This window comes from Oncorhynchus masou, chromosome 29 (assembly GCF_036934945.1).
Source record: "Oncorhynchus masou masou isolate Uvic2021 chromosome 29, UVic_Omas_1.1, whole genome shotgun sequence".
Taxonomy (NCBI): Eukaryota; Metazoa; Chordata; class Actinopteri; order Salmoniformes; family Salmonidae; genus Oncorhynchus; species Oncorhynchus masou.
In genome coordinates, this window is record NC_088240.1 from 67523469 (window position 1) to 67536256 (window position 12788).

The 12788-nt window shown below is 41.9% G+C and overlaps 2 protein-coding genes across 3 annotated transcripts in view; one reads left to right on the plus strand and one right to left on the minus strand.

Annotated features, from left to right (window-relative positions):
• Positions 1 to 6432: 6432 nt before the first annotated feature.
• On the plus strand, positions 6433 to 9866 carry LOC135520363 (RIIa domain-containing protein 1-like). Its single transcript, XM_064945855.1, has 4 exons — positions 6433 to 6618; positions 7030 to 7106; positions 7286 to 7332; positions 7417 to 9866. Exons 1-4 carry the CDS (start codon positions 6538 to 6540, stop codon positions 7494 to 7496), a joined length of 285 nt encoding a protein of 94 aa, XP_064801927.1. The 5' UTR covers positions 6433 to 6537; the 3' UTR covers positions 7497 to 9866.
• Positions 8189 to 12788, minus strand: part of LOC135520362 (nectin-2-like) — an 81835-nt gene continuing 77235 nt past the window's right edge. The window contains exons 7-10 of one of the 2 annotated variants that reach the window (XM_064945854.1): positions 10736 to 10868; positions 10585 to 10657; positions 10286 to 10372; positions 8189 to 9597 (exon numbers count right to left, since the gene is read on the minus strand). In XM_064945854.1, the coding sequence (XP_064801926.1) occupies positions 9373 to 9597; positions 10286 to 10372; positions 10585 to 10657; positions 10736 to 10868 (518 nt within the window). In that variant the 3' untranslated portion in view covers positions 8189 to 9372. Of the gene's footprint in view, positions 9598 to 10285; positions 10373 to 10584; positions 10658 to 10735; positions 10869 to 12788 lie in introns of those variants that run through there. The other variant, XR_010452372.1, reaches the window with a different exon arrangement.

The window sequence follows — 12788 nt, forward strand, 5'->3', positions numbered from 1 at the left end:
TAGCCTTCTACAAGCTTCCCACAATAAGTTGGGTGAATTTTGACCCATTCTTCCTGACAGAGCTGCTGTAACTGAGTCAGGTTTGTAGGCCTCCTTGCTCGCACACACTTTTTCAGTTCTGCCCACAAATTTTCTATAGGATTGAGGTCAGGGCTTTGTGATGGCCACTCCAATACCTTGACTTTGTTGTCCTTAAGCCATTTTGCCACAACTTTGGAAGTATGCTTGGGGTCATTGTCCATTTGGAAGACCCATTTGCGACCAAGCTTTAACTGCCTGATTTATGTATTGAGATGTTGCTTCTATATATCCACGTAATTTTCCCACCGTCATGATACCATCTATTTTGTGAAGTGCACCAGTCCCTCCTGCAGCAAAGCACCCCCACAACATGATGCTGCCCCCCCCCCCCCCGTGCTTCACGGGTGTTCTTCGACTTGCAAGCCTCCCCCTTTTTCCTCCAAATGTGACGATGGTCATTATGGCCAAATAGTTATATTTTTGTTTCATCAGACCAGAAGACATTTCTCCAAAAAGTACGATCTTTAAACTGGTAGCATTGCAGTTGCAAACCATTGTCTGGCTTTTTTATGGTGGTTTTGGAGCAGTGGCTTCTTCCTTGCTGAGCGGTCCTATGTCGACATAGGACTCGTTTTACTGTGGATATATATACTTTTGTACCTGTTTCCTCCAGCATCTTCACAAGTTCCTTTGCTGTTGTTCTGGGATTGATTTGCACTTTTGGCACCGAAGTACGATCATCTCTAGGAGACAGAACGCGTCTCCTTCCTGAGCGGAATGATGGCTGCGTGGTCCCATGGTGTTTATACTTGCGTACTATTGTTTGTACAGATGAACGTGGTACCTTCAGGCGTTTGGAAATTGCTCCCAAGGATGAACCAGACTTGTGGAGGTCTACATTTTTTTTCTGAGGTCTTGGCTGATTTCTTTTGATTTTCCCATGATTTCAAGCAAAGAGGCACTAAGTTTGAAGGTAGGCCTTGAAATGCATCCACATGTACACCTCCGATAGGCTAATTGACATCGTTTGAGTCAATCAGAAGCTTCTAAAGCCATGACACAATTTTCCAAGCTGTTTAAAGGCAAACCTCTTTGGGCTAGGTGGAGTGCAAGTGACCCACCTCACCAACATCCGGTGAAATTGCAGAGAGCGAAATTCAAAATACAAAACTTGTAGTATTAAACATTCATGAAATACAAGTGTCATGCATCATTTAAAAGCTGAACTTCTTGTTAATCCAGACGCTTTGTCAGATTTCAAAAAGGCTTTCCGGTGAAAGCATACCATGCGATTATCTAAGGACAGCGCCCCGCATACAAAATCATTAACATTTTCCAAACCAGCAGAGGCATCACAAGTCAGAAATAGCGATAAAATAAATCAGATAGCTTTGAAGATCTTCCTTTGTTTGCAATCCCAAGGGTCCCAGCTACACAACAAATAGTCGTTTAGTTGGCGCGTTTGATTCAGTAATCCACCCGTTCCAGTCATTCAACATGCAGACAAAGCAAGTCCAAACAAGTCAAACAATGTTTCTAATCAATCCTCAGGTACCCCCTCAGGTACCCTAATATGTAAATAAACTATCAAATTTAAGACGGAGAATAGTATGTTCAATACCGGAGATAAATAAAGAAGTGGACGCCCTCATCCACTTGCGCCACAAGACTACAGTCCAAATGAGAGCCACCTTGAAAAACTACAAAAAACAAGCCTGAAACCCTTTCTAAAGACTGTTGACATCTAGTGGAAGCCATAGGAACTGCAATCTGGGAGGTTTTCCTTTGAATATTCCATAGACAAGTGTTTGAATGGGTGATGACCTAAAAAATAAAATCTGGATGGATTCTCCTCTGGTTTTTGCCTGCCATATCAGTTCTGTTATACTCACAGACATTTTTTTAACAGTTTTAGAAACTTCAGAGTGTTGTCTATCAAATATTACCAGTAATATGCATATCCTAGCTGAAACGTTCATCGTTGGGAGAAAGAGAGGAGGACCAAGGTGCAGCGTGGTAAGTATTAATATTCTCTTTGAATGAAAACGAATACTCAAACAAAAACAACAAAACATGAGAACGAAACGAAAACAGTCTTGAACGGTGAAATACAAAACACAGAACAGAAAATAAACACCCACGAAACACAGGTGGAAAAAGGCTACCAAAGTATGATTCTCAATCAGAGACAACTAACGACACCTGCCTCTGATTGAGAACCATACCAGGCCAAACTCAAAACACAAGATAGAAAAATGAACATAGACAACCTACCCAACTCATGTCCTGAACATACTAAAACAAAGACATAACAAAAGAACTAAGGTCAGAACGTGACACTAGCTTCTGGGCCTGAGTAACAGGCAGTTTACTTTGGGCACGTCAGTCATCCGAACTTCCAAATATTGCCCCTAGCCATAAGAAGATTTATTAAAGGCACAGTCAACTTAGTGTATGTAAACTTCTGACCCACTGGAATTGTGATCAAGTGAATTATAAGTGATATAATCTGTCTGTAAACCATTGTTGGAAAAATTACTTGTGTCATGCACAAAGTAGATGTCCTAACCAAGTGGTTGAAAAATTAGTTTTAATGACTGATGTGAAAACTGAAAACACACCTCAAACATGTTAACTTATTAGAAGCGCACATAGTAAGACGTTGAAACACAGTTTAAGAGGATTAATTCATTAACTTCATGTTAGATTGTTTCTTACTCTGAAAATAGTCTATGAGCTAGGATAAACACAGTTGCCCCATCACTCCTATTGGTTTTTATCTAGCGGTGGTTAAAGTTAGCTGAAATTTGTCGTTGCTGTTTAAAGAAATACGAGACATGGATTACAGTTTTTCCTGGCTCATATAAATGTATCATTTAAATGTGTCCCAAAACACATCCAGTGAAAACAAGCACACGTGAACAATCACAACTGTAATAAGATATCCAATTAGTTTAGCTGTCTTCCCAAATGTCCTGCAGTCTGATCAGTGAGTCACACATCAACCAGAGAGAACGGAGGAGGAAGGACAGAGGGGTCTGCTTGCAGTCTCTTGCTCCCCCCTTCCCCACCCCATCCCTCTGTGGTCTTTTCTCTGCCCTGTTGGACTCTCAACCTCCTGAATCCCCCTCATCCTCCTCTTGCTGAATGCTCTCTTTCCACCTGACTTCTATAGCACAGATGTATCAGTGCACACCTCTTGGTTACGGATGGTGTAGACGACAGGGTTGATGCACCATGAGTAACACAAACAATGTGTTGAGACAAGTGAAGGGGCGAGTTTGCTTGTGTAGTTGCAGACGGGTTAGCCAGTAGATTATTGGCACCAGCTACAGTAGAAACATACAGAGGTAGGTTACAGTTCTACAATAACGGTGGTTGTCTTGTAGGGGAGGGCTACAACCGCCCTGCGTGCCTCATTGTACATACACCCAAAACAGAGGCAAGTAATTCAGATTGAAAGAGTTGGGGTGATGCCGGGAGAGCCATGGAACAATACTTCTTGCACAGGACTAAAGCTCACAAATGCTCTCACAATTCTAGACTCACATAGCAGCCCTGCAGTGGCTCTATTAAATGCACCATGTGTGTCCCATGTTGAGCTAGACCAAGTGATAATTACATGACCTCCAATCAGTACCCAGACAAGCTCAAGGCAAGCCACACATGCCTGGAAGTCATTATGCTCAGGTAGTGGATGCTGTGGCAAATAAACACATATCGTTCTATAGCCATGAGGACCAGAGTCATCTGAGCGCTCCAAAGGATCTTTCTATTGCCATGAGGGCCAGAGTCGTCTGAGCGCTCCAAAGGATCTTTCTATTGCCATGAAGACCAGAGTCATCTGAGCGCTCCAAAGGATCTTTCTATTTCCATGAGGACCAGTCATCTGAGCGCTCCAAAGGATCTTTCTATTGCCATGAGGACCAGAGTCATCTGAGCGCTCCAAAGGATCTTTCTATTTCCATGAGGACCAGAGTCATCTGAGCACTCCAAAGGATCTTTCTATTTCCATGAGGACCAGAGTCATCTGAGCGCTCCAAAGGATCTTTCTATTTCCATGAGGATCAGAGTCATCTGAGCGCTCCAAAGGATCTTTCTATAGCCATGAGGACCAGAGTCATCTGAGCGCTCCAGAGGATTTTTCTATTTCCATGAGGACCAGAGTCATCTGAGCGCTCCAAAGGACCCATAATACTAAAATGTTCCATTCAACACCCCCTGATATTCACAGTATGTTGGAGCAGAACAGAGTGCAAAACAATGAATGCTGCAATGCAGCTATGCAAAAGACCACATATCATCTGAAAATGTAACAAAGTGTAGAAGCGCTATTTAAGTGTCACCAGAGAGAAGAGAAAAAGAACTACTAAAAATCAGAAAGGTATATGTTTTCCCTGAAGCGATTTGCTGGAAAAAACAGGCAGACAGATCCCGCATGGCTTGCTCCTCTTGAAAAGTTGTCCTGTTCAGAAGGTGAGGTTTAGAGAGAGCATTCAGTACTGTTTAACTTTGTTGAAGCCATGGTGTTGATCAGATTTAGTACTAGTAGCAGAAGCAGTCCCTGGATCTAGGAGGGATAGCTCAGAGCGTTGTCTCTTCTATCTATACTCTACAGACTCATCAGATGTCTTCTCTACATGTTATGTCTTTTATACACAAAGTATGCAGCTGTGTGGTTGAAGGATGCTTATAACCAGTCTAAACACTTCCCAGAGGTCGCCTACTAAGAGTAGGCTGGAGGTTACATTTTTTTGCTGCATATTTTTAGTTTAAGTAATTTACAACTGCAGTGGAATAGAGAAAAGTGATAGTGCTATAAGTAAAACTAGAAAAGGTCAATTTTCTGAAGAAAATGTGTGTGCTCTATAGTCTACAATAGTGAATAGGAGCGAACACGAATCTCACACATCAATTATCCATCCATGAGTGTTCTGGTCTCCCTGCATGGGCCTATAGTAGAGACATCTACTTCAGAGGTACTTGCTTAGGTCAACAACAACTGATGAGCTGTTTGGGCAATATGGCAGAACCCTCATGTCCTGTGGCTGGATTCCTCAATACAGGCTCTGAAAAACATTGTCACATTGGCTGCCACCCAGAGCCATAGAGACCTACAGAGATGTCATGGGGGAAAGCACCATTCTGTATACTTCTGGCCCTTCATTGGACACTGTGTTAACAACCCTCCAGGCAAGCTTCAATGCCATACAACTCTCCTTCCGTGGCCTCCAATTGCTCTTAAATACAAGTAAAACTAAATGCATGCTCTTCAACCGATCACTACCTGCACCTACCCACCTGTCCAACATCACTACTCTGGACGGCTCTGACTTAGAATACGTGGACAACTACAAATACTTAGGTGTCTGGTTAGACTGTAAACTCTCCTTCCAGATCCATATCAAACATCTCCAATCCAAAGTTAAATCTAGAATTGGCTTCCTATTTCACAACAAAGCATCCTTCACTCATGCTGCCAAACATACCCTTGTAAAACTGACCATCCTACCAATCCTCGACTTTGGTGATGTCATTTACAAAATAGCCTCCAATACCCTACTCAACAAATTGGATGCAGTCTATCACAGTGCAATCCGTTTTGTCACCAAAGCCCTATATACTACCCACCAATGCGACCTGTACGCTCTCGTTGGCTGGCCCTCGCTTCATACTCGTCGCCAAACCCACTGGCTCCATGTCATCTACAAGACCTTGTTAGGTAAAGTCCCCCCTTATCTCAGCTCGCTGGTCACCATAGCATCTCCCACCTGTAGCACACGCTCCAGCAGGTATATCTCTCTAGTCACCCCCAAAACCAATTCTTTCTTTGGCCGCCTCTCCTTCCAGTTCTCTGCTGCCAATGACTGGAACGAACTACAAAAATCTCTGAAACTGGAAACACTTATCTCCCTCACTAGCTTTAAGCACCAACTGTCAGAGCAGCTCACAGATTACTGCACCTGTACATAGCCCACCTATAATTTAGCCCAAACAACTACCTCTTTCCCTACTGTATTTAATTTATTTATTTATTTTGCTCCTTTGCACCCCATTATTTTTATTTCTACTTTGCACATTCTTCCATTGCAAATCTACCATTCCAGTGTTTTACTTGCTATATTGTATTTACTTTGCCACCATGGCCTTTTTTTGCCTTTACCTCCCTTATCTCACCTCATTTGCTCACATCGTATATATACTGTATTATTGACTGTGTTTGTTTTACTCCATGTGTAACTCTGTGTCGTTGTATGTGTCGAACTGCTTTGCTTTATCTTGGCCAGGTCGCAATTGTAAATGAGAACTTGTTCTCAACTGGCCTGGTTAAATAAAGGTGAAAAAAAAAGAAAAAAGTAACCTCTGTGGGAAAAGTGTTGCTTCTGTTCTACTCAGGCTGTTGCCATAGTAACAGTGGGGCTTGTCAACAAAAGGCGATGTTTTGTTTTGGTAAAGATACTAACGGTAGCGAGCAAGCAGGCTATCAAAGGAATATTAGCTAGCTGATGAGATCAAATGGCTGATAAACGTGGTTTGGAGAAACTGGACTTTGGTGCATTAAGCATCGAGCAACAACAGCAACTCCGACAATTTAAGGTAAATTAGCTAGCTAACACTTTACTACTGTATGTAACGTCGTTAGCTTCATGAGTGCTCCTTGGCTTCTCCAACAACATTTAGTTAGCTAGTTCTATCGATACAATTTGGAATTAAAATACAATAGGATTTCTTGTTCTATCACTCACTGCATTTTTGCATTCATCCAGCTAATAGTTAGCTAGCAGAAATTCCTTGGTTAAAGATAGGCTCAGCAATGACGAACATTACGTGGGGTAACATTGAATCTGTTATTGCCATCGGGCTTTTCCCAATATCATGAGCCATGGGAAAGAGTAGAATGGACAGTAAAGTTAATGGACATTCACCTTTATATTTCTCCTGGGACAAGCAAAGCCAACAATGTATATATTAGACAGATCTTGAAGTATAATTCAGTATTTTTTATAGATCAATACAAGAATCAACAATGAAAAATATTTGAGAGAGCATCCAGAGACGGAGGCCTTAATAAGCGACTTTTTAAGGTTTGTTAATTGGCTGGCACTGACTGACGGTACATTTTCAGACATTATTCTCCATCTCCATTAGGGCTCTCAAGCTCCAGACATCAATAACTTATATAATTCTATTTCATATTTAGCTACAGTAATGAAGTCTAACTGGCCAATTGCTTGGGTACCTGCTTCTTGTTTGTTTTTTACAGAGATGTATTTCTCAAAAGACCCACAGACATTCGAGAGTATGCAGCAGGTGGGTTCAATCAACAACACAAACACCAATATACAGACAGGGACAGTCCTCTACTTACCAAAATTAACATATTTTCTCTTTCAGATTACTTCACCGACCCAAACCTTGGTTTGATCATTGGCTCCAAACTGCAGGGCGATCCTGCCGAGACAGGCACAGACTGAATCCTTACCGGATTGTTTGGCAGTTCAACTGTTATTGAAGTGTAAAGCTGTAACAGGCCTCTTTCTCTGTGTTCTGTACCTCCTCTGTATTGACTAGTTATTTGTTGCAAAGTAACGTGATACAAATATAAAACATGATATAAAGTGGGAATGTACTGGCAACCAGGCAGATGTTCTTAATGAGCATCATTACAACAGGTTAGTTACAGGGCTAAAGGAGGATGTTTATACCGCTGGTTGAGAGGAAAAGATTTCTAGGCCTAGAGGGTGGAGTGGACAGCCTCTTTACAGGAGTTCTCAGGGGAAAGTCTAAACGGGATCATTGGGACGTCACAACTCTGACATTACCCTATTTTTTTATATTTTTTACCTTTATTTAACTAGGCAAGTCAGTTAAGTACAAATTGTTATTTTCAATGACGGCCTAGGAACAGTGGGTTAACTGCCTGTTCAGGGGCAGAACGACAGATTTGTACCTTGTCAGCTCGGGGGTTTGAACATGCAACCTTCCGGTTACTACTATTGGAAGTTTAAATATAAAACAGTTAAGGTTACAAGGATTCTCGATAGCACTAACCGCTTTCTCAAGCCTCAAAGTTCCCCCTTCTGGACTCCCGTATCCGTTGACTCCCCAACTCATCAGATGAAACAAAAAAACATTTAAGCAAGATGAGAAAATGTGACAGCAGCAATACTGACCACACGGTTTAAATGTTTAATGACTTTAAAATCATCAAGTAACCAGCGCATCAGGCTTTGCTGTAAAAACAGGTCAAATCCATCTCACAAAGATGACAAAATCATTCAGAATTCTGTTTGATTCACATTTTAAAATCTGACACACTACAAAAATAGGCACATCTGGTTTAACAATTAAGTGATTGTATAGAGAAGACCCTGAAATTGTATAAAAACCTATACCCTGTTAATATTGGACATTTCAACAGTAGGCCTACGTAGTACATTCTGTAACCAACATACTGTGGTAGAGCATGTGAATAGAGCTTTTAAATCCTGAGCGAACAGGCACAAATCATCAATGTTTAGACACGTCAATGTTGAAAGGTAACAGATTTCCTTTTTATATATACACAAGATTGTCAGTAACTTACATTGTTTGATATTTGTTCAGGCAATTGATTGCCCTTCTCTTATGGCTTGTATTGGGCTCCGGGAATCCAGAATTGTATCTTGGACACAGATCTAGGATCAGATTACATTATGTAAAATCTTAAACATAATCCTTAGGGAGTAAAACACACAACTGACCTTCTACCAGTGTCTATAGGCAACATCATCTTGCTGCCTTTAGCTCAGAGTAGTGTACCAGTCTCCTGACCCCAGAGCCCATCTACATTACACAGTATGATGGAGCTATCAATACACACTGATCTGATCCAAGGTCAGTATTGCGTTATCCCCTAATGGTAATGGTTAGGATTCAAAGAGGGTAAGCTGGCCCTGGATCTGTGCCTATTAAACAATCAACAATCTCACACACATACTGTACTTTAACCACAACATGCAAAGGAGTTTCAACCAACCGCGATACAAGTTAGTGTTGTTTTATGTTGTGTCTGACTTGCACAGCATTTTAACATTAAAGCGGATCCCCCTTTAAAAAACATGACTCCCGTTATTAGAACCCAATGCACAACAGTAGGCCTACGTAGTTCATTCTGTAACCAACATACTGTGGTAGAGCATGCTCACTTTAGTACACAATGTAAAATTCTAGTTTGGAGACACTGATTGAACGGCAATGACTACAACCATCACACACTGCAGCCATCCCACAGACACACACATCCAGTGTCCGATGTTCTTCACGTACAAACAGGTTTAGTCCCACACACACTTCCAATGTCTCCCGTCTTCACACAAACATGGCCTGGGACACAAAGCTGTCTCCACGAGATGTTCCAGTGGCAGGGGGGTGGTCCTCCTCTTTGTCATGGTAATCATTGGCCTTGTACTGGTTGGGGGCGTACAGGGGCGGGACTTCGTTCAGCCTGGGTTCATCCCAGCCAGAGGGGGTGCCAGCGTAGCGCAACTCCTCCGCATCACGATTGTATTCCTCATCACTGTACGCGTCCAAGTCCTGGTGGGAAAGATAACCATATAAAATAATCTTAATAATCAGGGCAAAATAAGGAGAACCAATGTAGTCTTCATAGTATTCTAGTGACCCTTGAATTAGCGAACAAACTGACAGAGCAACACCCTTTGAGAGTCTTGACCCCAGGTCTTCTAGCCAATTGACAAACTTGCTAACCACTGCTCCAATAGAGGTTAAATCACGGGAGGAAATTGTAACTAGCTTACCAAGGCAATGGTTTCTACACTATTAAAAACACATGTTTCCATCTATAGCATGTTCAGTATATCAGCTTCTATCCACATAGCAGCCCTCCATACCCTTCAGTTCCCTACACGTTCTCATGTTTGTGTTCTGGTAAATAGGGCAATCATGTTGAGTGACTGATGAATTAATGATCATAAGATGTTAAATGATTGATTTCTTTTTGTTTCGTGAATCCTTTACTAGGATGTATTATAAATGATGTAGATAATAAACAAAGAGTTGGGTTGAGGCACTTTATAAGCCAAAGCTACAGAGCTTAATGTATACTGATAGGAAAACACAGGCCAGGTGGTAGCAATATCAAGGAGGCCAGCTGGGGATTTGCTTTCACCCATCCAGGTCTATTTATGTCTGAAGATTGAGAAAACGATCCAGGAGAGAAGGACTATTGAGAGATGCACCCCATGTATGGCTGTGTTCTTACCGTGCTGGGCTCAACATCCTGCGCAGCGTAGTACAGGTGGTCCACGGATCCGTCCTTGCTCTCCACAGGGTCTCGACTGGTGTTCAGCTGCAGATGCACGCACACACACAGGATTATTCTCATCTACTCTGAGTTGGGGTAAAACCTATTTCAGATGGACACTTCCATAATCTAATTTTAACAATGTTGATAAAAAAACATGTGGTATTGTAAAATACAAATTGAGGGGCCATATAGAGATATATAAACATCTCCCATAACAGCAAGTCTAAAAGTTATGGCTGGCCAGCATCCCTCACCCTATCAGTAGAGCTGCTGGTGGTGGTGGTCTGCTGCTTGTTAGGGGGAGGGGGCTTGTACTTGGGTGGACCACTGAGAAAGAGAGAAAGGAGAGAATCAAAACAAACAGTAAGAATGATCACTTAGTATGAGTGACAGTTATAAACTCACTCTCCATTGTGCTGGTTGCGTTTTTTGCGGACCAAGACCACAACACTGCCGATAACAGCCAGCAGCAGAACCACCCCAATGAGCCCTCCTATAACACCGCTTGTAGTGGGACCCTTCACTGGCAGTCGAGTACCTGCAGAGAGAGACAGGGAGAGATGAGAGAAAAAGTGAGATAGGAAGGAAGACAAAGAATAGAAGGGAGGTTTAAGGGGATAAGTACAAAAAGAGAGAGAGAGAACATTAACAACAGAGTAGTGATAGCATTCACATGCTGGAGTAGTCCCACATGCACAGGAGTAACTACAGTGCATTTCAATACATATCGTTTCATTTGTGGTGAAATGATCTGAAAGCGGAAATCAAAATGTAATCCCCAAGTAATGAAGTAGGCTAATTTACAGTCAATGGTGTGTGTGTGAGACAAGAGGTGCAAATAAACTGTCTGTGGATGCGAGAGGTATAGAGGTGTGTACGTGTGTGAGAGAGCAAGCCGAGATGCAGAGAAAGTGTGTGTCTGCCTTTACAGAAGAAAGGTCTACATTAGTGTAGACTACAGTCACATGGGGAGGCAGACAATACGACGTAGTGACTGTAGTACCTTCCTCTAATGAACCATGACCACTAGTACCAATACTAACAATAGGATTATACACAAGACAGGAGTACACAAACACACAGTGTGACCCATCTCATTATTCTCCCCATCATTGCACAGGGGATTATGCTAATGAGGGAGTGTTAAATGGCAATGAGGAGCTCAGCTAATTGGAGGAGAGTTACACAGGGAAAGTAATTGGTTGTCCCCTGATTGAATGTTGTTAGGCTTATAATTATGGCTGTGGTACTGATGACCTTATAGCAACGCTCTGTAATGTAAACAATGGAGCATCCAATGACCTTTTCGCATGTAAAAAGCAGTTGTTTTCAATTAGACCACAACATGTAAATAAAATACAAACGCTTTGGTTTCCCACTAATACTAACTAAAACAGTCAATAATAAATTACAATTTCTTAAAATGATCTCAAGAGTAGTTTACCCTGACATTTATAAAGTATTTATTGTTCAGAACATGTTTAATGTGTCTAGTTTAATAGGTCTTATGAGACAGAAAGATTTACAACATGGCAGTAGTCCAGTTATAGGACTTATAAGGGAGTGTTACTTGGTGATTATGGTGTAATACCACATGTTGTCCACATGGTGGTGCTGTGTCTCCATAACACCGCTCTGAAGTACTAATAATCTTCATTTCCTCTGTTCCATCCTCCCTTTGCTCTTCATCACTCCCATGGTCGTCAACTTTGTATCTGGCTATATCCATGCTCCATTTTTGTCTATAGTGCTTTCTTGCTCCATCTTAACTCAACCATCCCCATCTTTTGTTATCCTCACTTGTCCTCCAATCCCCCCCTTCCCTGATACATGGGTGAATATTGTACTATAAATTGTGCCTTCCTGTATTATACCGATGCTAAAATGTTTATTCTATTTCTACTGAGCCATTTACTTTATGTTCCTATTCTTATATTTTATTTCTTATTGTTGTTGCATTGTCAAGAAGGAACCTGCAAGTAACAATTTAGTTGGATGATGTACAGCATACCATGTTACCTGTACATACGACTAATGAAACCTGAAACTTTTCCTCCCTCTCTCCATAAAACTCTATAGGCCAAAGTGATTTCCTCCCCTCACCTCCTTTTCTTTTTACTGATAGGGAATAAACTGGGCCGGTGACAGCTTTATCTGGTAAGCATAATTTATTAGGGTACTTTCTTTTCAGATCAGTTCAGATAAAGGAGAGGATGCCACTTTGGAGTATTGAGATGCAGCCGCTGTCTGAGTGACGACTCCAGCAGTGGTGAATAGAGATCATGCCCTCTGTATCTGTGGTGGATGCCAGCCATGTCTCATTCTAATGAAATCTCCCAGACAGCCCGAGCATGCCCGCTGTCTCTCTTAGCTGGCGCCGTGCTCCCCTGCCCTCCGACAAGGACGGGCTGGGCTCCGTAAATGTGCGCGCGCGCACACACATATACACACACACACA